This window comes from Plectropomus leopardus, chromosome 11 (assembly GCF_008729295.1).
Source record: "Plectropomus leopardus isolate mb chromosome 11, YSFRI_Pleo_2.0, whole genome shotgun sequence".
NCBI classification, from domain to species: Eukaryota; Metazoa; Chordata; class Actinopteri; order Perciformes; family Serranidae; genus Plectropomus; species Plectropomus leopardus.
Genome location: NC_056473.1, coordinates 5430733 through 5457859, shown reverse-complemented (window position 1 = coordinate 5457859; position 27127 = coordinate 5430733). Strand labels below are relative to the sequence as shown.

General features: G+C 39.0%; 3 protein-coding genes and 4 non-coding genes across 7 annotated transcripts; 5 read left to right on the top strand and 2 right to left on the bottom strand.

Moving 5' to 3' along the window:
* Positions 1-600: 600 nt before the first annotated feature.
* On the bottom strand, positions 601-6686 carry zwilch (zwilch kinetochore protein). The gene is made up of 18 exons (XM_042496522.1): positions 6517-6686; positions 6320-6362; positions 6134-6226; positions 5626-5759; positions 5319-5509; positions 5115-5194; positions 4881-5036; positions 4272-4343; positions 4081-4174; positions 3936-3988; positions 3740-3842; positions 3561-3640; positions 3309-3465; positions 2652-2680; positions 2433-2569; positions 2242-2337; positions 1220-1335; positions 601-789 (listed from the first exon to the last, which is right to left on the bottom strand). Exons 1-18 carry the CDS (start codon positions 6564-6566, stop codon positions 701-703), a joined length of 1773 nt encoding a protein of 590 aa, XP_042352456.1. The 5' UTR covers positions 6567-6686; the 3' UTR covers positions 601-700.
* A 398-nt stretch (positions 6687-7084) lies between these two features.
* On the top strand, positions 7085-11168 carry rpl4 (ribosomal protein L4). Its single transcript, XM_042495906.1, has 10 exons — positions 7085-7189; positions 7904-8075; positions 8209-8315; positions 8562-8700; positions 9278-9402; positions 9906-10035; positions 10201-10357; positions 10560-10643; positions 10834-10954; positions 11045-11168. Exons 1-10 carry the CDS (start codon positions 7187-7189, stop codon positions 11114-11116), a joined length of 1110 nt encoding a protein of 369 aa, XP_042351840.1. The 5' UTR covers positions 7085-7186; the 3' UTR covers positions 11117-11168.
* On the top strand, positions 8400-8498 carry LOC121950816. The gene has a single exon (XR_006106346.1). It is a non-coding gene; the product is annotated as a small nucleolar RNA SNORD16 (small nucleolar RNA).
* LOC121950817 lies at positions 9091-9189 on the top strand. The gene has a single exon (XR_006106347.1). It is a non-coding gene; the product is annotated as a small nucleolar RNA SNORD16 (small nucleolar RNA).
* LOC121950826 lies at positions 10409-10479 on the top strand. The gene has a single exon (XR_006106355.1). It is a non-coding gene; the product is annotated as a small nucleolar RNA SNORD18 (small nucleolar RNA).
* Positions 10689-10755, top strand: LOC121950815. The gene has a single exon (XR_006106345.1). It is a non-coding gene; the product is annotated as a small nucleolar RNA SNORD18 (small nucleolar RNA).
* Positions 11169-11251: 83 nt separating the features above from the next.
* map2k1 (mitogen-activated protein kinase kinase 1) lies at positions 11252-26284 on the bottom strand. Its single transcript, XM_042495905.1, has 11 exons — positions 26006-26284; positions 17422-17632; positions 15357-15503; positions 15074-15151; positions 14854-14905; positions 13623-13747; positions 12697-12904; positions 12066-12130; positions 11903-11961; positions 11739-11784; positions 11252-11663 (listed from the first exon to the last, which is right to left on the bottom strand). The coding sequence occupies exons 1-11, from the start codon at positions 26086-26088 to the stop codon at positions 11550-11552; spliced, it is 1188 nt and encodes a 395-aa protein (XP_042351839.1). The 5' UTR covers positions 26089-26284; the 3' UTR covers positions 11252-11549.
* Positions 26285-27127: the final 843 nt, after the last annotated feature.

Below are 27127 nucleotides of genomic sequence, written 5' to 3'. Positions count from 1 at the left end.
GTTATTTATTCAAGGCATATGACAAAAATACAGTATATTAACAGGAACATACACTTTGTGATGCAGTAAAAGGTCATCTGCACCTTAAACCGGAGAAGTTGATTTTAGTAAAATAATCTTGGAAACTGATTACCTTGAAAAAGGAAAGTAAATATAACTTTAAATATTACAAATGACAAGTAAAGTTACCTTGTTCTTTCTAAGTGTTAGCAACTACAGCAAACCAAGTTAGGCTGACATAACTTGATCATGACGAAGATTTTGCCGATGATGAAGTTAGGAGATCTGCGAGTTCTGCTTTGTTAACTAGTTTCTGAATATACAAATATTTTGCAATCAGCAAAATACAGATATGTAGCTCAGTACACTTGGTTTACTGATGTTACCAAAGTTTAGAAAGATTGATTTTAATTAAAATTGTCATTTTTATGTTGCAAAAACTTGACAAAATTAAGTAAAAACAACTAAATTTCAAGTAAACTTAATTAGATATAAAGTAAAAATAAATTAAATTTATAGTTATATTTACTTACATTTTTATGGCGATTTGTTTCCTTGATATTTTAAAGTAAAATCACCTTTTCAGATTTCACAGTGTGGGTATATGTTTTTGTAATTAAAAAAATGTTATTTGCTGATGAGAATATTATGAGATGACAATAATCATCTCCTTTGTTGTTTAGTTGCGCTCTTTGTAAATTTACGCAAAGTTGACGAGACTGCAGCACACCATGGTGGAGAAGAAGGCGGGATCCTCGCTGTCCCCATTCACTGTTTCATTTGGGTAATCTAAAGACACAACAATTAAGAAAAATGTTAATCTGAACTGAGTTAGGTAGCTACTTAAAGGTATACTTTGCAGAAATTGTCAGTAACTGTTTGTAAACCATATTTGCATTTTTTCTGTGCTTTTTCTTCCTCTTTGGTGCATGCTGCTTATGGTCTGGCAACTGGCCGCTACCCTGTTATGAAGTCTCGACCTCACTTGTGCACTGTGCCGAGGAACGTCCCGAACACAACAAAATAAGAGGAAAATAAGAAAATACAGGCAGAGGGCAGAGTCTCTGCAGATAAATACACCGCCACACTTCTAGTGGCTCATAAGTGATAATAGGAATTACTTTTGTAGTCTGTACATTGTTTTTTGGGGAAAACCCTGCATGGTATACCTTTAATTTTATAGCATGTACTTTATTTTGAAGTGGTGCATAAAGATCACCTGTGTCAAAGATGACATGATCAACCAGCGGTCTGTCACTGAGCTGCACAGATGTCCTGACCTCACGTGGACCGTGGCCACTGGACATCTCAGCCCCCCACACAACAGGGTGCTCTCTGAGGAACACACACAAACATGAGGGATGAGACAGTAAAACTTAACAGTTACAGTTGAGTGCATATTAGCTGATCTAATCTCTGCAGCTCAAAACACTGTTATGAACATATTAAAAAAGATGAATACAGAGGGTCGAATCACGACAGCTGTATTTGGAGCGAGCAGGTACTTGTGATCACATTAAAAAACAGTGGAGTGAATGTTTTTGTCTAAATTCTCAAGCTCAATAAAACTCATGAACACATCTACATACTAAGGGCTGTCCTGAATACCATTTTCTGAGCTCTGGAGCTTCGCCATTAATCAACAATGAATACTAAGAGCTTCTGATCTGTGTTCAGCGTTCTAAATCAGTCTGTTAAATTTCTTTGTGCATCTGAAATGATAAGTGTCCTCATTATGTAAGATATTAAAATTCTCCTGCTCTGTGCTGCAGGAGAGCTCCACTCAGGGTGAGCTGCTGTAGGGCTCACGTTTGCTTTCTGGTGCTGCACACAGCCTCACAGAAATGGCTCAAGTCAGTCAATAAACCTGTTAATAACCGTTGTGCAAATGATCATTCCCGTCACTGTTTGACAGGTGCAGCAGCAGTATCACAGACATGGAGGGAAAAAAAAAAGAATATCTGAATGCCTAAATTGAAAACCAAATAGCCAAATATTTGGGTCCAGCCCTACTAGATACAGTTGACTTAAGTCTTTCACATGACTTAGGCAAGTTTTTAAATTTAATACCTGATGCAAAGTAAATGCCCCCAATTCTCTTTTACTTTTTTGACACTTTTTTAGGTGGAACAAATGACTACTTTATGTGAAAACACGTGAAAAGACAAAAATCTTAATTTCAGTTCCAATTTTCTTTGCATGTAAAGCAGCAGTTAGTGTGTAAATGTTTGTATTCCTTACTTCTGGTAGAAATGGCTGATCAGCGCAGGTTTGATTTGCAGTTTGAATTCATGCTCCTCATCATATGGGTGTGTTTTGTAGTGCTGCAAACATGACCTACAAGGAAAATTCAATTCTTTCCTTTAATACCATCTTTTGTAAGCACATTTTGCACAGAAAAATCATCACAGGAACAAGTCAAATTGGTTTACTGTGTGAGAAGGAAGAGCCGGTCGTAGGGCAAACCCAGGAAAGTACTGCAGGTCACGATTATCTCCAGCAGATGGTGCAGTTTTCTAAGTCGGATCACTTGCTCCTGCAGGTCAACCTCCGTGCTCAGGTAATAACACTACGGAGGCAATTATTCACACTTAGAATATTTGGTCAACAGTCATATGAAATAGCTGTAAGTTAAATAGTCTTAAGCTTACCAAGTGGTTAAGAGTTGTCAATTCTTCACCTGTGCAAAAAAAGTTGCAAATGGAGGATTAACCCTTTAACACCTGGATATCAGTTTTCTTGTGTTGCATTCAGACACCTTAAACCTCTAAAACCGAAGAAAATTGGTTTGATTTCTTTCAAAAACACAGGAAAAAAACATAAGGAGCAACTTCAAAAGAAATGTCTGGCAAACTGCAAAAATATAAGTAAAAGGTGACAAGGAAATGATCTGGAAAATTAGCTGGGGGATAATTATTAGATATTATCCAAAAAATTAAGGGGGAAATGTCAAGAAGACTGTATTTATAATTATCTTAATATATTGATTATATAATAAATCGGTACAGAACATTAAATTATATATAAATTATTTAATTTTTTTTAGCACTTTCATGAGGTAATATTCTTAGTTTTTTTGTTTGTTTGTTTTTTCCTTTTTGGGGCCTTTTATAATTTCATGCATTTTTTTGGACCACTTGCCCTCGTCACATGTTTTTAAAAGAAATCAAGTCAATGCGCTCAGGTTTCAAAGGGTTAAAGCAATGTTTGTGCATAATGATTTGCATGAAGTGAAGTTAATTATGACTGTAAAACTCTAAATCCCATGGAACAGACATAGAATTTCAGTGTGATAAGTGAGAGATTACCAATGAGGTAGTTAATGTAATCCTTTCTCATCTTGTCCAGACCCATCTCCAGCAACATGTGGACAGGGGTGACACCTGTGAGAGACACGTGGTCGATCTGCTGATGGTAGGACTGCAGGATGAGCTTGCTGAGGGAGCTATTGCTGTCTCTGTGAATCTGGAGAAAATTAAACAAAACAAAAACTTTACACCCAACAACCTTCAACCTTCTATTAGTGATAAACAGTTTTCAGAGGCTGCGTCTTGTCACACCCAGGGTTTGATGTCACCGTATCTCAGAGCTTCCGTGACCAATTTCAGGCATTCTCCAATGTCTTGATAGGAAGTCACACCTGTAATGAAAAACAAAACGGAGGAGAATGGTTGTCACTGTCTGTTTGTAACGCTAAATCAAGTGAATCCTGGTTTCCATAACAGAGGAATCGACTCACTCTTTCTCATCCGAACCCACAGCTGCTCCACAAAATCCAAATCGCCTCGTTCCAAGAAAGAGTTGAAAATGGGAGGGTCTGTCTCAGCCTTCGGCTTTGTGGGCTTTAAGAAAAGACGAGGGAGCATATAACTACCCTATTTGATGTAAAATTAATGAATATGTGAAAGGAGCCTTAATTTTTAACACTATCATACCTCAGCTGTTTTTGTAGCCTCATCCTGTAGTGTCTTCGCAGTGCCCCGAAGCTCTGAAAGAAGAACCCAAAAAGAAAATACTCTTCTTAACTAACTATTAGTGTTAAATCCTAGAGGAGGAGCAGTGATTTAACAAAGCAGACACCTTCTAAGAAAGCTTTGGTCAGATTTACAGCTGATGTGTTTTCCAAAGGCTCCATCCATTCAGTCTCACCAGTTCTTAAACCATCCGCAAGAGTCTGAAATAACAGGAAATATATATGATATGATAATGATATATTTAGCTGTTTATTTGTTTATTGATACATTCATCTCACATAACTGTGGGACACAAACCTGAAGGAACTCTAGCTCCCTGTAGATCTCATACATCGGGCTCCTCATGTCCCCGCTGGAAACTTTGATATTCTGTAAGTGAACAGAGATAAAAATTAATTAAATAAATAAACCACAAAAAGTTAAGTGTACAAAATATACAACTTCATTCTGTGGTTCTAAAGGTATTACTAATGTAAAAGTCAAATTTCTACATTCATTTTTTTATTTTTAAATAAATTATGGTCAAGAAAGTACGGCGCCCCTCTAGTGACATTTCATAAAAAAAATAATAATGTGTGGCCATAAGATAATAAGGCACAGCTACGAGACAGTAATGTGTGGCTATGGGATAATCATCCCATAGCCATGCAACGTTATCTCATGGCCACAAGACAATTAAGTGGTGTCAAGATAATTATTGTAGTAATTTCCACGCAAAGACTGCTGAGTGTTGCTTTGAGACACTTAAATTCGACTGCTTAAAATGCATGGGCTTAGATGCAAGGAATAGGCTGATCACATAATCATCTCATGGCCACGCTTTTTTTTTGTTTTCTTCATTAAATGTCACCAGAGGGGCCTCAGTAAAAAAAAAGTATGTTTCAAATGTTAAGTACTGGTGCTTACCAGTGTTGCTGTGGAGGACAGGGGTGGAGTCTCGAGAATACTCTCCACGTGGCTCCACTTGAAATCCACTGTCACACTACTCTGTGACTCAATTATGGTGTTTTCAACAACACTGGAGCCAAACAAGCTGAACTTGGCACTGCCTTTAACGGCCATCTGGAAGCATTGACAAAAAGTAAGTGAATGAACGTTTTACCCACATTGACTGACAGAAAAGGATGCCCACTCACTTACTGAAGATGGAGGGTGCCTTTTCTTGTGCTCTTGTTTAAGCTCCTCCAAGGTGATGAGACATCTTTTGTCCACAGTTGAGCCTATATAAAATTAATAAAACAAATGCTAGAGACATTAAAATCACACACACACACACACTCACACAAAGGAGTTAATTACAAATGTTCACTATACTACTCACAGAGGAAAGAATTTGACATATACCTTTGCAGGTAACAGAGTATAATTTGACACCAGACACTTTATTGCCTGTGCAGACTGTTTCAGCTCCAAACCAGGTTGTCCCAGCTGGATCAGACATGTCACATCGCACCCACAGTGGGTGTAAGCCAGGGTTGTTGTCTACGGCTGACACTTTAGCATTCTGAGATAATGTGTACCAGGACAGCAGCTGCCTGTGAACAAAGTATGAAAATACTACATTTCAATTGTTATCTTCCGTGTACTAGATTCACTGGTTATACAATCTTACACTTGCTTAATTTGTGATACATTTCTTAGCAATAATCACCTTGCTTTCATGATTGTGAGTGGCTGTGGTCCCAGCTCTGTCTGGAGAACATTTGCATCATCATCAGCACCGTCATCAGTGCAGTTGGATGTTTCAGTCATCGGCTGATCATCAGGTTCATCTATTTTTGGAACCTTGTTAAAAAATGAAAAATAAAACCATGAAACAATAGTAAATATTAGTTAGGTGTTTTAATTAAGTATTTTGTTATAAACCTTTCTTTCAAATGGTGCATGGTGGTAATACACAATTATAGAACTTAACCTAAAATTCAAGGTAGTTCATATTCAAGCTACTAAACTGACTGTGCACCACAAAATACCAACATTAATTAAATCCTAAGCATGATATAACATGTCAAAAGACAACACAACAAGAAACCATAATGAAATGCATATCAATGTTCACGTGGTCATCTATTCAGTTACCATATTATACTGTGAGATTTGCTAAGGGTTTGCAGACACACTGAATATATTTAATGAGTCACAGCATTAACATAACTTACAGCTTTTTCACAGATGAAGACCGGCTGGTTGCCATAGTACATATTCAGCACAGGGATGTTGTCTCCATTCATCTTTAAAATTTGGATGTCCTCCTAAATCAGATAATGTATCAGAATCGTCAAAATAACATATATGCATACACCAAATTACAACAAATTATGCTTTAAGCAAAATGAGATTAGGACCTCATATGTAAATGGATCGTTGCTTTCCTTATCTTGAAGTGACCTGAGATCAAACGAGACATAACACACAGAAATTAACATTACTTCGGCATGATAAATAGCCTGTTAGGTGTTACTGAAGCACTCACTCATCCTCTGTCTTGCGTTCATTTGACGTTAGCTAAAAAGGCTAAACAATTAGTAAAAAGTAAACTCACCGCAGAATTTTATAAAACTCCTTCGCACTAGTTATCACCTTTGAGCCCATTGCAAAATCGTTGCGCAAGACACCTATTACAGAGCGAACAACATGGGAAACAATACAAATTTGTGAAGTTAATCGAGCTTTGGGCTGCTCAAGTGAAGTTTGAGCTGCTAGTGTTGATATTTTGACAGTCGCGCGCTCAGTCGGGCGGTGACGTCATGAGTTCACAGGTCATCACTTTATCGAGCTTTACATATTATAAATTAATTAATTATTCAGTAAAATACACATGTAATCTCAAAACGGGCACACTGATTATATAAATAAAATAAAAAATATTCTATATTTAAAAAATGTTAAGAAGAAAATAGTTCTGCCTTTACGTTTATCCTGCGCCAACATGGCGTAAAGAAGTAGTCCCAATTGTCCCAACTAACTTTTTTTTAGCCGTGAGAATTTGTTTGAAACGCTAACGACATTTTTCATAACATAGATACACATTTTATAAAATGTGTTTCTCTGCATTAATCAAATCAATGATAGAAAATAATCTCTGAGCGGAAGTGGTATCCGTCGAGGCGGAGGCATAAAGCATTTAGGGTGATTTATCAACTTCCTTTTTACTGTGGCCGCCATAGCGTGAGGAGCGTGGTTCCCGGCGAGCCGAAAACTAATAACCGAAAATGGTGAGAAATTACGCTCAGGTCGTTGTGAAAATGCCGTGTAATGCTTAAAATATATCTCGCTATCTTTACTGATCAACTAAGCCGGTAGTCTTTGTCAGTGAGAAGCTTAGATTTAGATCCAAAACAGCAGCGAGTTGAAATGCTCCCGGCTAGCGGAGCTAACACGAGGAGCCATTTTGGACGAGCAGCCCAGTAGTTCAACCCAGTTACACGTGTAGTTGTCGCTGCAGTGGCAGACCAGTATTGAACAGATAGCAAACTTCGTTCACGTAGATAATATCTATATTTTCCTTATTTTAAAGTCGTGGCATACGAGTGTTTTTACGCTCCCCTGGCGTTAGCGCTATTTATTATCAGCGGACAGTGAAACGTCAGTAAGCTTGCTAAGTCACATTAGCAGAATCGGGCTAAGCTAAGGCTAACAATTGCAGATTTCATGGTGAATTTGTCTTAATACCATAATGGTATTGAACAATCGTCGCCGCTCTTGTGTCAATTAAGTGCGAGGACATGCCAGTTACACTGGGTTGCATTAGGCTAGCTCTAAAGTAAGCAGGTCTTCGGCCTGCACATGCTAAGCGGTGGCTTGTTCGCAACACACGTTAAGAGAAGTCATTAACTCTGTAAAGATCAACAGCATCTCCTAGAGTATGCAACACCCTCTAAAATTAAACGTGAATGTGCCTGAAGCTCAGTGTTCGTTTTGCTTCCTAGGCCTGTGCCCGACCCCTGATCTCGGTGTACTCCGAGAAAGGAGAATCAGCAGGCAAAAATGTTGTCATGCCTGCTGTGTTCAAGGCTCCAATTCGCCCTGATGTTGTGAACTTTGTGCACACCAACATGCGCAAGAACAGTCGCCAGCCATATGCAGTCAGTGAGCTGGCAGGTGAGTCATGATGTCTGCTTTGTTCTATGATTTGCCATGATAATTTCAGGACTAAGATGGCAATGAAGCTCATGCATTCATTAATTTTATGTATATTGTATGTCATTTAAGTGTGTAATTGTGTTAATTGCAGGCCACCAGACCAGTGCCGAGTCCTGGGGTACAGGAAGAGCTGTGGCTCGTATCCCTCGTGTGAGAGGTGGTGGTACTCACCGCTCTGGCCAGGGTGCTTTTGGAAATGTATCCTTTAAAGCTGAAATTGAAGCTTTACATTTCTTCCCTCAGTTTAGCAGTACTGTGAAAGCTACAGGTGACACAAAAACTTGCTGTGATGGTGTAATTTGCGACTGACTCTGTGACCAGTGACAGAATGCCTGCTGTCATATGCTGGCACAGATGGCTGACGAACAATGAGTCTGAGCAGGTATCAGGTACTTCAGTATCAGCTAATGCAGGTGTTGTCAAACCTCCTTGACCTTGGCTTAGATGTGTCGTGGAGGTCGCATGTTTGCCCCCACCAAAACCTGGCGCCGCTGGCACCGCAGAATTAACACAACCCAGAAACGCTATGCCATCTGCTCTGCTGTGGCTGCCTCTGCCATCCCTGCACTTGTGATGTCCAAAGGTAAGCTCCAAAAACAGTATTTTATCAATACAAGTTGAAGAGTTCAAAGTTCATTTTTAATGTTGTTTCTAGAATGAAATATTCTAGGGATGCACAATATTGGGCTTTTTTTTTGCTGATATTGAAACAACCTACTTGTTATAACAGGTACAGAAATCAATATACCTACCCGCACTGATTTTAGTGATCATAAAGTGTCTTATGTAGCGGGAATAACATCATATAATGCTTACTCACACTGTGATGGCCCATTAGCAGATGGAGACATGAAATACAATGCTTTTCTCTGTATGTAATATTCATTTATTTTGATATTTTAAAGCCAATATCTGCTGATACTATGCACCCCTAAAATATTCTCGTAATTAAAGTCTAGTTTAACATTTGCCTTGCCATGATGGTGTAATTTGCGTCTGATCCTGTGAACAGTGACAGTTGCCTGCTGTCTCTAAGCTGTCACATGGTATTGATGTGTGTTAATTCTGAGCTAAACTGGCAACATTGTAGTGTGTGACAGTCGCAATAAGTTGGTGTATGTGTGGATATCTTTGGTTGACATGGCGATCTTGTCTGATAGGACACCGCATTGAGGAAATCCCTGAAGTCCCACTGGTGGTTGAAGACAAAGTCGAGGGCTACAAGAAGACCAAGGAGGCAGTTCTGCTGCTGAAGAAGCTTAAAGCCTGGAATGACATCAAGAAGGTAATCTAAAATTTTAAGTTTTGCTTGTATTGTAATTTGCTGTATTCAGTCATCCTTTGGGGTACACATGATTTGAGTGGAACCACAATGATAAAGAATTTTAAGTGCTGATTTCAGCTTGATGGATGTTTGATGGTTTTCATATCTGCATTATGGGGAGTGCAGGAATCATGGCTGTTTTTTCAACAGTCTCCTCAATTTAGGAAGACTCTTGAGCAAGTTTTACACACCTGTGGTAAAGATGTAATGCAAATAAATTAGATGGCTGCAGCACAGGCTGAGTACAGCGTGATGATGTCTACCATCTGTTATCTGATTGATGTGCATGATATGGAGTGTAGCAGTAAGACCTCAGTCTGAACTTGTTACTTTCAGTAGGATTGATTGACAGCAGTTCCTCTGTGTGGGATAAATGCTTATGTTTAATATCTGAAAAGGCATTACTGGGTTTCTGAATTTCTTATGATAGTGTATGAGAATAACATGAACTTCTCTCTTCCCAGGTCTACGCCTCTCAGCGCATGCGCGCTGGCAAGGGAAAGATGAGGAATCGCAGACGTATCCAACGCAGAGGACCATGCATCATCTACAACCAGGACGCCGGTGTCACCAAAGCCTTCAGAAATATCCCAGGTGTGTAGTTAAATCAAATGCAGAATTCATAACTGTTTCAAAACAGATATCAGAACCTTATCTAAATAATCTTTAGACTGAAAACCTGCCAATGCATAAAGCATGTATGAATAATTCAAGATGATTCAACCTGTGAATGTTTAATTATTGTGCTGTGTCGTAAAGGCATCACTCTGCAGAACGTGAACAAACTGAACCTCCTGAGGCTCGCCCCTGGTGGTCACGTTGGACGCTTCTGCATCTGGACTGAGAGTGCTTTCCGCAAGCTGGATGAGCTGTACGGCACCTGGCGTAAACCTGCTTCCCTGAAGGCTGGCTACAAGTGAGTACTTCAGGAACAATCACTCTGCAGCACAACTAAAACTATTGATCACATCAGTGATGAGCTTCCACTTCAGGTCCGTGTTTTTGATACCAAGTGATATTTACCGAAGTTCTGAGTTTGAGGATCAAAAGATTATCAGTTTGCCATTTTCATCATTTCCAACATGAGGAATTAAATGTGTAATGTCTATTTATTCCAGCCTGCCCATGCACAAGATGACCAACACAGACCTGACCAGGATTCTGAAGAGTGAGGAGATCCAGAAAGCACTTCGTGCACCAAAGTAAGCACTGATCTCTTTAAGATGTTAAAATGTACTTTAGCTCGTCAACTATGATGATTTTCCACTTCAGGTCCGTGTTTCTGAACCCTGATTATATGGAAGTCCTGAGCGACACAAACTAAAAGCTCCTAATAAACTTTTTGTTCACTGAAGTTTGCATTGTTAAGACCGGGTTGTGTTGTCATTACAGCAAGAAGATCAATCGCAGAGTACTGAAGAAGAATCCTCTGAAGAACTTGAGGATAATGCTCAAACTGAACCCTTACGCCAAGACGGCCAGACGTCATGCCATTCTCAAGCATGACCCTGCGGTGAGGACATAAACGGTTCAAGACAGTCGCAAAAATTGTCAACTTAAATTGTTGATTGTGACTTCAACATCTTGTTTGTTGCCTCCACAGATCAAGGCCAAGATGCTGAAACCCAAGAAGAAGCCTGGAAAGAAGGGTGCACCCGCCAAACCCAAGGCATAAATCTCTACTTGCAGACAAGAGTTCAGTGATTTAATAAATCATTTGTTTCAAATACATGAGTCAGACCTGTCATTCAAAACGGATTCACAAGACTTTATTTTTTTTTTTCACGTAAGCTAACAAAGACTTAAATCTGTTGGCGCTGTAAGAACACAAGGCAAAGAGGAATATCAAGCACACAGGTTGAGCAGCATTTGTCATGATTAAATAATTTGATCATTAGAAAAAGATGGCTTTTCAGGCAGGCCTGCAATGTAGCCCAAAGAACTTGTTCAAGACCGTAGTTAATTTCACTTGGCATGTAGGTTTGTACACTAAATATACAACTATTGATTGCACAACTTTTAAACCCATTTTAGAACGCGCTATAAATACATTTTCTTTTTACCCATGAAATAAATCCAGTTGTCAGATGTCCTTGGGATAACAGGCCTCACATCGCTGTACCGTGGGTGGGAGTCAGAGGCTGATTGAGTCCAATGGTGCTGCACAACCAGCCGGCAAAGTCAACCTGCTCTGCCTCAGACTGCTTGATAAAAGGATGCACCTGGAAAAAGAAAAAGTGTAAGAAATGTTAAAGAATAATGCAGGGAAATAAAAACATTTCTGAATGAAGACTCACAATCAGCTGTTTGAGGTCTGCTCTCTCTGCAGGATTCTTGATCAAACTGCAATGGAGACACAATACATCATAGGATGCAATGCATTTTAACACCACTAGGTGGCATAAAGCCTGATGTAGATTTTGCATTGTGTTTAATGTTTTAACACATTTCGCCTACATACCATTTGTTCACAAAGTCTTGAAACTCAGAGCTAAATATCCCGGGCAACTTTGGTGGAGGCTGAAAATGTAAAGGTCCAGTCAGCAGTGAACGGATTCAGCTTTTAATGCTCAAATTACTGGAATGGTCATGTTCAGATGTGGTCACGTCAGGGGCCGACTCACCTCATTGACGATGTAATCAAGCAGCTCAAATATGGCCATCGGTGGTCTGCTGTCAGGACCGTATGCTGAGGGGAGATAAAAAAAAAAGCCAGTGTCATAATTCACTGTGTCTCCTGCATTAACTATCACTTATCGTCCATTGATTTCTCATGGTTTTTAATTATGGTATACCTTTTTAAATATTTTCAATCAAAGGTGCCATAATCTTTAACCCTTTGAAACCCGGATAGACATCTTTCTTGAGATGACTTTCATAAGTATTCAAAGCTTTGGACCCTAAACAAATTGGTTTGAGTTTTTGCAAAAATATGGAGAGAAAGGCAATGAGAAACTTGGCAAGAAATGTAAAAAGTTATATAAAATTTAAAAGTATATACTTTTGTAAATGCTATTGAACAATGTCAAGAAAACTGTAATTGTCAAAACAATATATTTAAATTATGTCACAGAATAATGATTTTAAAGTGTTTTTGCAGTTGATTTCCTTTATTGTCCTTTTTATTTCTTTATTTATTGCTATTTTTTGGGTCATTTTCTGTGCTCATTGCCTTCCCATGTTTTTGAAAGAAGGCAAGCCAGTTTGTTGAGGTTTTAGAGGGTTAAAGAATCAGTTGATGAATGAGTGACTTACAGCTGCCTGGTCTCCCGGGGGGCTGTGGCTTTGGGGTGGACTCGCTGCAGGCTGCCTCGCCCTCCACTGGGAAGCCGAAAATCTGTTCCAGTTCTTTAGCATCAGGAGGCGGAATCGGGAAGCGTCCGATGGCCATTTCAACCAGGGACAGACCCATGCTCCAGATGTCCGACTGGACAGAGTAATGGGTGCCCTGCAAACGCTCCGGCTGCACGACACACATGCATTTATATCACCACTACAACCATTACTGCTTTGTACGATAATTAGTGCCAGTTAAAATACAAAAGCATATAATAAAATCATGCAAAATCGAAATGGATCGTGTGTTTTACTTTTTCCTGTCACATGTTCCAGTGCAGTCAGTATACACAGACATGAGACGGTGAAATTATGATTGATGATTCCCTAGCTTTTTAAAAATAATTTTCTAAATTTCTTGCAATTCATTGCACATTTCTTGCCAAGTTGCTCATTGCCTTTTTTCCCTATGTTTTTGAAAGAAATCAAAGCATTGTGCTCAGTGATCTGTCTAAAATCAAATTTAACATAAAAAACAAACAAATAAATAAATGAAGTACATCTGTCTTATCAGTGACAGTTGTGTTAATACAAATAAGTTCAGAAATGTAATTAGTTTTTGAGTGAGCTCTACATCATTCCATCAGTGGTATAAATGATATTAGTTGCACAGCCTGTGTCTACATGTGGGCCTGCTGCCGATGCTGAAAAGACATGAAGCCTGTCTATTTATAAAGCCGGTCCCAATTGATTTGTGACTCATCCGAATTGGGAATAGACTCTGAACTGGGGACTGTGGCTGCCTTACACACATAAATCTGAGACTTGAATTGCAACAGGAATCATGAAAGCTAATGTGAGAATGAGAGCAGCAGGAAAGGAGGAGCGTGTCCGTTTGAACTCACAGACATGTAGGAGCGAGTGCCCACAAAGGAGTTGGCCATGGAGTCTATGAGCTGTCCACTCACTCCAAAGTCACACAGCTTGATCTCACCGCGGGAATTCACGAGGATGTTAGAAGGCTTGACATCTGAAAGAGGGACATGCAGTCTATTTAGAAGAACATGGTGGGCAAGTGTTCAGCAGGGAGCAGAGAGCAGCACAGAGCAAACTGCTGCAGAGGCTCAGTGCATGTTGTGCAGCGCCTGCTTGTCTGTTTCCTTTCATCATTCATATACTCTGCCTAATTAATAATGTTATTTAACCCCTAGGGAGTGTGGTGAATTTAACACACTTTTCATTCTTCATTTTTTTATCATTTTGGCTGTGTTAATGCATATGGCATATGTTTTGGCAAGATTATATGTTTTTGTTTAATCTTGGAATTTCTGGCTCAGCTCCTACAATAAGTATAAAATACACCATATAAACAAAATTGTTATATTCATACTCTTAAGTGCAAAAAAATGAAACCCATTCAAACTGCAAAGCATTAAAACACACATTGTCTTATTTCTGGGTGTCATTTTGTGCTTTTGCCTTTGTCATTTTTACTATTTTCCATCTGATGATGTCATTTTTTCCATATTTCTCAGAAAATACATGCTATTTCCACTAGGTGCACTGTCACAATTAATGCTGCTGCTGTTGCAAAGAAATCCACTTTAACAATTATTTTTTTCATTTAAAAAAATAGTGGCATCATGACAAAAACCTGGCATTTAAAGGGGTAAAATTTTGAAAATTAATGAATATTTGATATTAATTGTTTGGACAGACTTTATTTTATTTTATTTTTAAACTCAATGAAAGAAGAAAATTATTTTGAAGCATAATATTTTTTTATAGCCTGATTAGGAAAAGCACATTTTGCGTGTAGAGTGACATGAGTGCGAGTATTTGACAGTGCACAAAAAATAATAATGTCAAAAATCAACATTGCTGCTAATCATTGACAAATCCCAGACTGTGATAAGAAAAAAAAATCTACCTAGCATGTAGTATATTGGAAATAATGGAATAAAATAATATTAATGCATACTATTTTTTAAAACTTGATTCTGAAAAGCACTTTTGTGCACAGAGCAATATGAGTGTGTGTAATATTAAAGCGGGCCCTGACAGTGAAAGCACGCAGTCCTCATTCATAAACTTAAAGGTCTTTTAAGTAAATTTACAAAAAAGAAAGTGATTGACCTCTGTGCATGATCTTGTGTTTCTCCCTCAGGTAGGTGAGCCCTTTAATAACCTGGAAAGACAAATATTGCATGATAGCGTATGATAGGAATGTGATTATTTAAGCACATACAGTATGCATCAGTGCTAAACTCAATTTTATAATAAAGACAAAACAAATATAGCTGTACTGTGACGACCAGAGCATGAAAGTGGTGGGAGAGGTGTTGGAGCTACCCACAGCGATGCTGACTTTGCCCAGGATCTGCTCTGGGATCTTGCCTGCCTTCTTCAGCGACTGGTCCAGAGAGCCGCCATCCTACAGCCAGCAGGGAAAACAAAATACAGAGCATCTACTACAAATTCAAAATATCATTTATGACATGCAGCACACTAACTCAAAATGAGAATGAGCTTGTACATAGAAGGAGAGGCATGCCAGACACGTTCAGCACAGTCTGTAGAGCAAATCAAATGCTGTATAAACAACACGCCGGCAGCCAGAACTTATTAAAGATAAGTACCATATGCTCCATGCAGATGCTGATTTCTCCATCGCTGTAGAACGCTCCATAGAAGCCCACAATGTAGGGGGAGTTACACTCATGTAGCACCTGCAGCTCCCTAATGATCTGGTTCCTAATGGCTGGTTTGATCTCCAGGTGGATGAGCTGGAATGACGGCAGACATCAGGTTTAATTTATGTCCTCATATCACACAGAAATTAAATACTAGCAAATTAAAGGGACAGTTCACCCTAAAATCAAAAACACATATATTTCTTCTTACCTGTAGCGCTATTTACCGATCTAGATGGTTTTGGTGTGAGTGGCCGAGTGTTGGAGATTTTGGCCGTAGAGATGTCTGTTTCCTCTGCAATATAATGGAACTACATGGCATTCGGCTTGTGGTGCTCAAAGTGCCAAGAAATATATATATTTGATAAAACTCAACAGCAAGGTCTCTTTCCAGAAATGGCGACCCAGTTAGGGGCCGGTCACACCAAGATGCATCATGCCAGGTGCGACCGCTCCAAAAATACCTTGAAAGCGCATTGGGAAAAACAACTGGGAGCGCCTGTGAGCGGGGCCAAAAGAGATACTGACGAGGGGTACCTCTCTGCACCTTGAGTGGAAAAGTTGAAAATATTTAAACCGCCAGAAAAACGTGTTGCGCAGCAGCAAGAGAGGAGTTCCTGACAGGCACGCTGTACCATGAGAAAACAACGGTTTTGCTGGCGACGCTTCTCTGGCGATGCGTCCTGGTGTGATAACCCGCTATTTTCTTCATACCAAACAACACGTGCCACCTGGATCACAACGCAGAAGGAGGCATGCATCTTCTGCTAGATCGCCTAGCACCATAGAGCTAGCTAACATTACAGCTTAGCTGAGGAGGACGCCATTAATGTTTACATCTTGCGCTGTCATCCATGAGTAGATGCACACTTCCTTCTGCCCAGTGGCGGTTGGAGGATGTAGTTCAGTGATTTTTAGGGTGAACTGTCCCTTAAAATCTTCCTCCTGAATGTGCGTGTACACACAATTAATCTACACTTCTGTCCTCTATCATCTTATCACCACGCAGTAACCAAGAACCAAGGGGCATCAGTCACTCATCGCAGGACTGTTCCACCAGACTCAGTGATGGTATCTTTTCGGCTGCTCTGTATCTCGACACCAGTGCTTTTCCTCGTGTTTTTTGAGCCTGTTTATTGACAATTAACTTGCATGTCTCTGATCAACTCACTACCTCCAATCTGAATTACCACACCCTGCCAAGCAAGCCCATGCATTCATCTGCTGGCTTTTCCTAGCCACAGCCAGTCCCAACTCCTCGTCTTCCTGTCTGACCTGCCATCTCCGGCCTCCCACATTCAGCCAGCCCTCTGCCCGAATGTTTTTGGGTCCTGAAGAACTCCATGCCTTCACCCTTTGAAACCTGGTGTCTCATTACTGCTCTTGTGCTGTTTTCAGATGCCTTTGACAAGTATTTAAAAGCAAATTGGTGCAAGGCAATGAGCAACTTTTTAAGCATTGTTCAAAAAATTGCAAGAAATTAGTAGATTTTGATTTTTTAAAAAAGCTAGGAAAAAACTATATTTACTGTCAATTATCAGTTTTTTAAAACATTTTTAAAAACTAAATTTCAGGTAATTTTTTTGTACTTTTGTACAAGTTTAAGTTTTAGGTATTTGTTCTTTCATTGCTCATTGTCTTCTTCCTGTGTTTGCTCAGGCTTTCAAAGGGTTAACAGACACATGTTTCAGTTTGTATTTCAGTCTTTTCTGCCAGGTGTTTGAATATTGTACAGTGGCTCTTGGACACTGTGACAGACAGTTGCCCCACTAACCCACATTTTATGCTGCTCACAGAATACATGAAAGTGAGACACGTGTGACCCCACACTCTCTCAAAACAGCAATGGCCTGGAAAAATACATTTTTATCTGACATAGTGAAGAAAAAAAAAGTTTAAAAAAACATTATACTCTGTATAGTTAAGGCTGAGTGGCTGTCTGAAAGCAAAAGTAGCTATTTTGTCCACAGTTTCTTCCCTTCGGCCCTACTTACAACCAGCCGCAGCTTACCTTCCTCGCCATAATCAGACCAGAGGGTCTGTGGGAGACCTTGAAAACGACTCCTCCGTTGCCGGCGCCCAGCTCACAGATCTTCTCAAAGTCATCATCCTTCAGCTCCCCTACCTTCTGCTTCTGTGTCAGAAAGGCCTCCAGGCGTTTCCGCTGCTGCTCGTCCAACTCAAGCTCCTCGAGTTTCTTCTGCAGTGCCTCCAAGTTTGTTCTTAGAAAGAAGAGAAAGATAAACAAAGACAAAGATCAGCAATTCATGTATTATTAATGCTTTCCACCCCAAATAAAAAGGTCCTTAAGTTCATTCTGATGGAACTATTGCAGATGTTTTTTGGCTGTCTCCGCCTCAGGAGACATGGGGCAGTACATGGTGCGTCCAGATCTATTGTATTATACTGTATTATTAAATCCTTGGACAAAAGACAGAGCTTAGTGCGTGACAACTGCTACACGTGCTTCTGCGAACAATGGCAACTGACCAAGGAGCCAGCAGGACGACACAAAGTGTTTCAGTGTTTCTTCCCAGATCTCAGGGAGAGGAAGCTCCAAGTTCCTCTGAGCACTGACACCACTCTCCTGGCGCTTGTGTTGTCATGGCGATGTATTTCCTTAAGAAATCAATTGTGGAGGAACCTCCTCTGACATGCTGCTGTTTGACCTCTGCTTCCCCTCCTACCCAGCTGTCTGAAAACCCTGCAACGCAGAGTCAGTCCGAGCTTTTATCATTAACTTGATAAGAATGCCATGTAGAAATGAGTCTTTGCGTTATTATACATGTAAAATTATTTTTTGTTAACCCTTTTAAAACCTGGATCAACCTCAGTTTCCTTGTGCTGCTCCCAGATGTATTTGACAAGCTACTGTATTTAACCCTTTAAAATGTGCCCAAATTGGTTTGAGAAGACCAAAATCCTAATTATATTTTTAAAATTGCATTGCAGAAAAAAATACAAATAATTTTCAGCACTTTTTGGAGTCATTTTCTTGGATGTTTTATGTTTTTTTTTTACTCTCTTTTTTGCTTATTTTTTCATAATTTTCTTATAATGTTTTTACTAATTTCTTGCTAAATTTTAGGCCATGTCTTGTGAAGGTGCCCATTTCCTTCTCAATATATTTTTTGAGAGAAATCAAACCAATATGCCCAGGTTTAAAGGGTTAATTTAAAAAATCCCAATGAGTGTAGATGTCTTTCGACAAAAGGGAACTAGGCCCAAATGAGCATTTTTGAGGAAATAATGCAAACCTAAAGAATAAAACAAAAGCATGCAATATTTAATGGAATGACATTTCATACGCCTGCAGGCGCACAAACTGCAGAGGAACTGCAAGGTGTTCCATCTTTAGCTTCCAACAAAAAAAAAATCATACTTCGTTTCAATGCTCATTTTTCATATGCATGCTAATGTGTTGATAATAAGCTAGGTTTCTTTAAGCGCAGTGCTTTTTAAAAAAAAAAATACAAAATTGTACTTAATCATGACTCATTGGAGAGCTGTAGGACGCTGAGCTCTTCTCTCTGCTGCTAAACTACATGGCAAAGAGAGGGTTAAGTGGTTTTATTTTTGACAGTAGGCCTGCATATCCATGGAGACGAGGTGCTGAGTTTGAGTTGGTTGTGGGTAGCGTGGGCGTCTTGCCAACGAGAGCTGGAGGTGGAGGAGGCCGGAGATACTGAGAAGAGGAGCAGCCTGAAACACAGTCCACACAGTGTGGGAAGGACCGCAGCAGCTGCACACTGCAGCCTCCCCCTTGCCGGGTGCAGCAGGCAGTGAGCACGATGCTGGCCTTTTGTGCTCCATCCACACAATGTCCAAGGACATCTAATAGAACCCTGAATGCAAAAGATGAAACATTTTTCTACAGCTTGCCACAAAGCCCCAGAAAGAGGATGGCATTGCTGTTCTTCCTTGTGACTTTGGCTGCAAAACTGTCCGCCTGCTTTACGTAACATGAATCACAATGGACTGAGAGGAGTTCAAGGGAAATAGATAATCATAACATCCTGGCTTTTTAATATGGAGAGCTTTGTGCTTTGATTTAATTTTTCCAAATACTGGCTTTCATTGTAAAACCTGAGTTAATCCTTTAAAAACTGAGAAAATTGGCTTGATTTCTGTCATTAAAAAGGCAAAGAAGAAGGCAAAGTGCAACTCAACATGGAATGACTTGGAAGATAAAAATGGCAAAATGGTAAAAATCTAATTTTAAATGTAATGACCATTATCAGAAACATAGTTTTCTTGATATTTTTTCTAGTTATTTGATAATCCTCTAACCGGTCTCTCTCTCTCTCTCTTTTTGGGACATTTGATGCAAAGTTGCTGATTCACATTTTTTTTCAGGTTTAAAGCATCTGAATGCAGCAGAAGAAAAGCGCTGTCAATCCAGGTTTGAAATCGCAAAATGCACATACATATCACAGTTTGATGTACGACACTGTCGGTGTGACTGCGTTTTCAAAAGATTTTACTCTGCAAGAATGCTTTCGTAACCAAGCGTGCATATTTGTGAGTATAGCAAATAAATATAAAGTCATTTTTGTTAAAACAAGATATGCTAAGTGGTAGACTGTGGTCAGCCAGACAGACTGTGGTCAGCTATGAGTTAACCATTTATCTTCTTTTTGCTCATTCACATGCACTCTGTGGGTCAACATGAACAATAAAAAAATCATAACAAAGTTCTCTAAACACAAATGAATGGACACACTTTTGAATATTAAAACTTAAAAGATTCCCTGAACAATGCAGGCTTGTTCTGCATGATTGGATGTGTGAGATAGCAGGATCTTATCCAAGGTTTTAGCTAATTTGCCTGAGCAGGTTTGCTTTTATTTGTTCTCAGATCTCCTCTGATAATATTCCATGCTTGGCTGGCATTATGTGGGCCGCTCAGTACACTTCTCTCATGGCTGCCAGCCATTTCATACTGAGAGAGCATTTTTTGCGGGCTGTAATGGCAGCTCCTCCCCACCAGTGGAATAATGGTTTCAGTAAGAGAGATGATCAATTGCACCCAATATGCAACACCTGTGCTGCTTGTATGGGCATTAGATCCTAATGTGTGCTGAAATTAATTACCCAAAGTATCTGTAGTGTTCTAAAGCATGAGCGTGTTCTATTTTTCTTCTCTATTTAAAACAACTGGTGGCTGATCAGTTATAATATTGACATATTGTATTGTGAGACTAGATATAGATAATATGCAGTCTACATCTACAGTTATTGCTATCAAACATCCTTACACAATGCAGTCTTTTTGGAGGGCTTTTTTCCTCATATCTTGACATGCCACAGTAGAAAAATCAGGGATGTAAATGTCAAAATTAATGATGACTGAATTCCATTCAGCTGCGTCAGTTTCAGGGTCCTGAGAAGAGAACATAGCGTCTTTAAGGTTATCAGTAACACTTGCGCTTTTCCTACCAGGACAAATCAAAATTCATTCCGTGAAAAATGCTGTTTGGTTAAATTATTGCTGCCTCCGTGTGTTCCCCGGAAATATTTCTTGCACGTTTTTAGTGCATTTACCATATTTCTTGAGTTACAAGCACATAAATGGGCCTCTAAAGTCGTAATTACGTGTGGAAAATTTGGAACTTTCTATGATATCCTAGTTTCCCACTTGCTGAGTTGTGACGTTCGTGTGAAGTTTCAGGGCAGCAGAAATGGCGGAACGCATGGAAACAGTGAAAGCTGGTGAAAAATAATATATTTTGTTAATTTGCTCCTAGTAGCTATCATTTAATCTTAGTAGTTGCACATTTTAGTGTATGCATCTATGAGCTGTAGCAAGCAAGCAAACTTTTAACTATAAAGCATGCCATGTGAGGATACTAACATTAATAACAACGTTATTTTATAACACGGATTACTGACTTGATGTCATAAATGCATAAACGTGTTCGACAAAAGTCAATACTTTGTTGATATTAAGAAACTTTTTTATTAAATCATGTATTAAATATCAATTTTTGATCACGTTAAGTGTAATATGGTATTAATGTTAACTGCTGTCCATGTAAAGTGACCTAGATTAATAAAAAATATGATATGTAATGTTCAAAATATTGAAAAATAAAAACAGCTATCAACCTCTTGTTTAAATGCTGTTAGCATTAAATAAAACCCATCCTCTCTGTAGCTTCCATATTGTTCTCATCTCAAAGCACATGTATGGAGGATTTATTTTATTTTTTATTTTTTTATGTGCGGTGTCACTCTGTTGTCTATTTGACACAGTCAGCCAAGTCAGACAGGTCATGTTAATTTTTCTGTTTATTGTTATCATCATTTCCTCTTTTATTTTGTAGGTCTCACCCTTGTCTCTGTCTTCTAGGTCCTGCTCCTTGTGTCTCACCTCGCGCTAACTGTCCTCACCTGCATCTTGTTAACCCCTTTAGTCTGTGTATATAATCCCCATGTGTTCTCCCTCATGTTGCCAGTTTGTTGTGTGTCCCTGGTGTCATCTCGTGCTCACGTTCTTTATCTAGTAAATCTCCTTGTGTGAACCACAGGCTGCCTTTTTAATCTTTTGTCTCAAGCCTGCTCCTTGTTTGTATGTGTGTGCCTGAAATTTTGATTACCTGTGCACCGACTTGGACTGTCATCACACTCTGCCTCGTGGTATCTGCGCCTGTGTGAGTCCACCTTTCTGTGCTCCACTAGCTGTGTTGCTATTTGTCTTTTAAATCGAACTATAAACAGTAAGACACTGCAATGTTGGCAATTAAAGTAGGTATGGGTAGTGGAGACAAAATGGTAAATTAAAGCTGTGCCAACGTGTGTGCCTGCAGCTGTGCTCGTATTTCATTCCACCTGTGCGTAAGTCAGAGCCCCACAAGGGCCAGTGAGGTGAAAAAAGTCTTGTCAATATGTATGGCACTGTCAATATTTTCTTCACATGACTCATTAGGGAGACTATGACATGTTGATTAGTCTTAGTATGAAAAGCACAGGTGAAATTGCTAATATTAACTATGGCTTAAGGCCCTGACAAACTTAGCTGACATGCAGCTGTTGGTCAATGTTGGGCTGATGAGCCTTTGTCCACTTAGTCACTGTGGTGTGTCCCAGTGTCCCACACCATTGGCCCTCATTGGCAACTGACAGCATTTTTTTTTTTTTTTTTTTTGCAACGTGAGGCAATGCTGGTCAGCAGGGTGCAGGCAGAGCATTCCAAAATTTAGGTGCAACAGGCTCAAATGCTCAATCACCACGTGTTTTAAGGCGAGTGCCAGGGACAGTCAACAAGTTTAGCGTATATGGTTAAAGAGTACAAGCTGAAGAGTACGGGTAAAGTAGTTCAGCCACATAAAAAAGGAGTTTGATCGTGTAAGAATAATACGCTCCATAAGTAAGAATGAGAACTCAGTGTAGCCTGTTTCATAACCCCCTCTCCTGAAAATGAGTCCTTTTTTTGTCTTTCTTTTTTTGTATGCAACTGTTGGGGGAAAAAAAAGAATCGTGGGCGGCTGGCCACATGACTTGATAAATGCGCTGTTCTAAACCTAGAGAGAGAGAGAGAGAGTGCATGCACACTGCATATAAGTAAAACAGATTTTGGGGAGGGTGCTTTTCTGGACCTTTTCGGGGGCCCAGTCATCTCTGTGGGCGGGCCTGCTGTTAGGATCTGACAGACATTTTTATCATTAGATAAATAAATTTCAACCTCTATCTGTAACTATCCCAAATCTTACCCATGCTCCTTTTATGATTTGGTTTCATGCAGTGTTTGAGGAACAAGACGTGTGCAGAGCGTGAGGGACGAGCGTGTGCCTGCAGACCCGTCAGTCACCATCACTGGCCTTAAAAGCGGGATTTGCTTTCCGTCAGAGCCTCAGACAGCTGAACATTTGGACCCGCGTGACTTTTTATGGAAAAGAGGTCAGAAGTGACAGCAGGCCGCACGGCTCTCTGTCAGCAGCGTGCCAGTCTGAGTATCACAGAGCACAATACAACTGTATCACTGACGCACATACATACACACACACACCCAAACACATGCACACACACATTGTGAGCTCCCTCAGTAGCAGAGACTTCCAAATATCTGATTCAGAGTTCCTAATTGTTGCTGTATCCATGACGAGCTGCTCCTCTGCCAGCTGAACATTACATCATCAACAAACAAAGCCAAGTGATAACTGATGGTACCCACTTCTTAAATGTGAGGGTTTACTGATTTTCTTTGTCCTAAAAAATAATAATCTTTGTGTTTTGGACAGACAGAAAAACAACAATAATTTGATGATTTGACCTTGCCTTACAAAATAACATTTTTTCCATTACATGGGCCAAATGATTAATCAACCAAACCACAAAATTCTTGGCAGATAAATGGAAAATAACTGTTGCAGCCCTGTGAATATGTACTAAAATGCTGAGCTGTGGAAAGAGACACCTGAATGTTAAATGTATAATTATATTCAGATTTCATGCAGGATCCGATTTTCACTTTTTGTGATGTGCGATCTTATAATGAAATAACGAAATATTTCTCCTCTACAACACGTTAAAAAAGCATTGACATGTTATGTAATTGTCATCTCATCCGCCGCAGCTTGTTGCTGGACTGACTGGGCTTTTCTCTGCGAACTGAGAACTAGAGCATGTTGTCACAACAGTTTAGGATCTCAATTACTGTGTTTTGTGGAAGGGTGGTGGGAACAGGCCTACACAAAACTTCTTCAACGCACAGAAATATTATTCTACATGCTGCCTCCCTGCAAAGGTCAATCTCTGACTAATCACTGTCCCCACAGAGTGCGCTGTTAGAGTGATGGAGCGACCTGCTCATCCGTGACACCATGAAGAGATGACCCAAGGACCTGAGAGCTGTATATTATACACTAATTTTTTATTTTTTTTAAATTTTTTTTAGACACACAGGTGAGACAAATGATTATTAAAAATGGCTCATATCCATCAAGTGCACTGTAAGCAAAGCAGTGAGTGATAACAGAGCCTGGAACTAGGTCACTGAGAAAAAGGTCAATGATGTTTGGATTTTCTCTGGATTGATTATGAAAGCATTTAACAAAATAGCTTATTAATTGGAACTGTGAACCTTTTAGCAGTTTGTATTCAGGAAAAAGTAACAAAACATATCATTTTTTTGATCTGACAAAGATCCAAGTAGGATCGAAAAGTTCTTATGTGGCATGAAGTAAGTTCAGGTGTTTTTCTTCATGCGTGCTCTTTTTTTTCTTGCACCTGTGTGATGTGATTTAATTATTGTCACTCAACATTTGGCATTTTGCAATATTAAGTGTAAACTGGTGCATGAAATGATGACATTGTAAAAAAACCCAAACGATAATCCATAAACTGTTAGCATTACTGATAGAAAATTAATCTGCAAATATTGTACTAAATGCTTAATAATTGAAGTCATTTATAAATAAATACTAGGGGAGGGGGGAAATCAATAAAGCACAGTATCGTGATATTTTGTGTGGGAATATTGTATTGATGTAGGGATACTGAGCATCACTTTTTTAAATCATTTATTGTTTATTTATTATTATTTATAGGATTATTTTTTGGCTTTTTTTCCCTTTATTAGATAAGACAGATGTAGCATGAAAAGGGGAAAAGAGAAGGGATGACATGCAGCAAGGACATAGCCTTTTGTATGTGGGGGGGGGGGGACTCTACCAGGTGAGCTACTGGGGGGGCAAATTTCTTCTGATAATCTCATAGAATAATAAAATCAATTGCTTTTTTAGTCCAGTAGATACATTTTGCTGCAGTAAAAATGACCGAAGTGAGACAAACAGACTGAAAACATAATGATGTTGACAAAGTTTTCCTTTAGGGACAAAATTTGCAGTTTAAAAAGGCAATGAATTGTAAAATATGTTATCGCAATACTTAAATACTAAATAATAATCACTATAATACTGTATCGTGACTTGAGTATTAAGTCTCTGGTGGTTCACGCCTTAAAAACATGCTTTGTGTTTTGGACAGTTATGGACAATACTGTTTGAAGATGTCAACTTGAGCTGCGGGGTAATTTTTCTTTAACTGTTTTCTTACATTTTATAGTATAAATGGTTAATTTAAAAAAAAAGAAGAAAAAGGCTGATTAACCAATAAGGAAAATTTTCATCTGTTACTGGGACTCCCTGGTCATATATATATATATATATATATATATATATATATATATATATATATATATATATATATATATATATATATATATATATATATATATAGAAAGATCTCACCTTATAGGCTCTAGGAACGATCATCAATTATTTGATTTAAAGACATCTAAACAAATTAATAATAATGAAAGATGATTATTGCTCAGTGAAAAACCTCAGTGAGCATACAATGACACACACACACACACACACACACATACACCTGGTGCAGTCTCATATCAGAGAGCTGGGATAAAAGTTTAGGCTACACACACTGTAAAGGGGGGATTCTGGTGTCTACACGTTGCATTTGTCAGGAGCCTTTGCACAGGGCTATTGATCATGGATCTATTGATAACTGATCAGTCAAAGAGCATTAATCAATTCTTCCCAATCACCATCAATACTAGCTGGTTACTGACTCACTCTGTGGCTCCGCTGCCGTTGATAGTGTTTCCATCAGGGATCGGGTTGAGTTGGATCGGCTCTGGCTTCCTTCTCTTCTGCATGTTGGACACAAGAAGAAGAAACAGGCTGCTGAGGAGACGCACGAGCTGCAGGAATATGGCTGGAAACCCCGAAGAGAGAAACGAAAAAAGAAAAAGCAGAGCTGTGCTGTGAAAAAGGCACAGTGAGGCTGCTCCTCGACACACACTGACAGGAGAAGACACACAGCTGAGGAGTCAGGAGCTGGAGGGGCTGATGATCTTCTTAATGGGTGGATGTGAATGATCCGGGAGATGAAACGTCACAAAAATATTTACATTCGTCTTCCGGACAGCATGGCTGTGCTGGGGACAGCGCCCCCTCTGCTGGCGATGACTGGTATTACAACAAGATGTAATCAGCAGGTATTTGTCATAAAAGTAGCAATACCACAGTTTAGATATACTCTGTTACGTGTTATGAAATAATTAGAATCATAATCCTAATCATAATAAAATAATATGTGAAAGTACAAAAATATTAGTATCAAAATACACGTAAAGTCCAAAACAGTAATAGTACTGCAGGATGGCCCCTTTGAAATGCACAATATGTTATTGAATTATTTATGCATTAATATTACTTTAATGTTTAATGTCTTATTTTACCACACACACACACACACACACACACACACACACACTGCTGTGTAGCTGTCTAATAGATTTAGGATTCGATAAAGTTTTATTTCTATCCATATATTTTACATCATCACTTATTTGTTGATTATATTTTGTATTATTAATGTGGATTTGCAAAATAACTAGTGACCTCTTTGAAATAGATTAAAACCCATTTTATAGTGCTTTGCTTTTATGTGATGTAACCTTTTTACATATCTTTTTATTCTTATTATTATTTTTATCTTTTTACTTAGTCTTGATCCTGTTTATTATGATTATTATTATTACTAGTAGTAGTATTGTAGTTTTGATCCTTTTTATTGGATTTACTTTTATTAGTATGTTTTCAAAATCATTTTTATCTTCATTCATTATCGTCTGTATTCTTTCTAATATGTTCTAGCATTTGATCTCTTGTTTAATTTAGCTTTAGTTTAGC

Excerpts from the sequence above, each read along its gene's own strand:
- zwilch (XM_042496522.1), bottom strand. The coding sequence starts at position 6,566 with ATGGGCTCAAAGGTGATAACTAGTGCGAAGGAGTTTTATAAAATTCTG. Across the intron at positions 5,760-6,133 it reads TCTTCATCTGTGAAAAAGCT|GTTCCAAAAATAGATGAACC; the intron begins GTAAGTTATGTT and ends TTTTTTAACAAG. Across the intron at positions 1,336-2,241 it reads ATCAGCCATTTCTACCAGAA|AGAGCACCCTGTTGTGTGGG; the intron begins GTAAGGAATACA and ends TGTGTTCCTCAG.
- rpl4 (XM_042495906.1), top strand. Across the intron at positions 8,076-8,208 it reads TGCAGTCAGTGAGCTGGCAG|GCCACCAGACCAGTGCCGAG; the intron begins GTGAGTCATGAT and ends TGTTAATTGCAG. Across the intron at positions 10,358-10,559 it reads TCCCTGAAGGCTGGCTACAA|CCTGCCCATGCACAAGATGA; the intron begins GTGAGTACTTCA and ends TATTTATTCCAG.
- map2k1 (XM_042495905.1), bottom strand. The coding sequence starts at position 26,088 with ATGCAGAAGAGAAGGAAGCCAGAGCCGATCCAACTCAACCCGATCCCT. Across the intron at positions 17,633-26,005 it reads AACGGCAGCGGAGCCACAGA|AACAAACTTGGAGGCACTGC; the intron begins GTGAGTCAGTAA and ends CTTCTTTCTAAG. Across the intron at positions 15,152-15,356 it reads GCATCTGCATGGAGCATATG|GATGGCGGCTCTCTGGACCA; the intron begins GTACTTATCTTT and ends TGCTGGCTGTAG.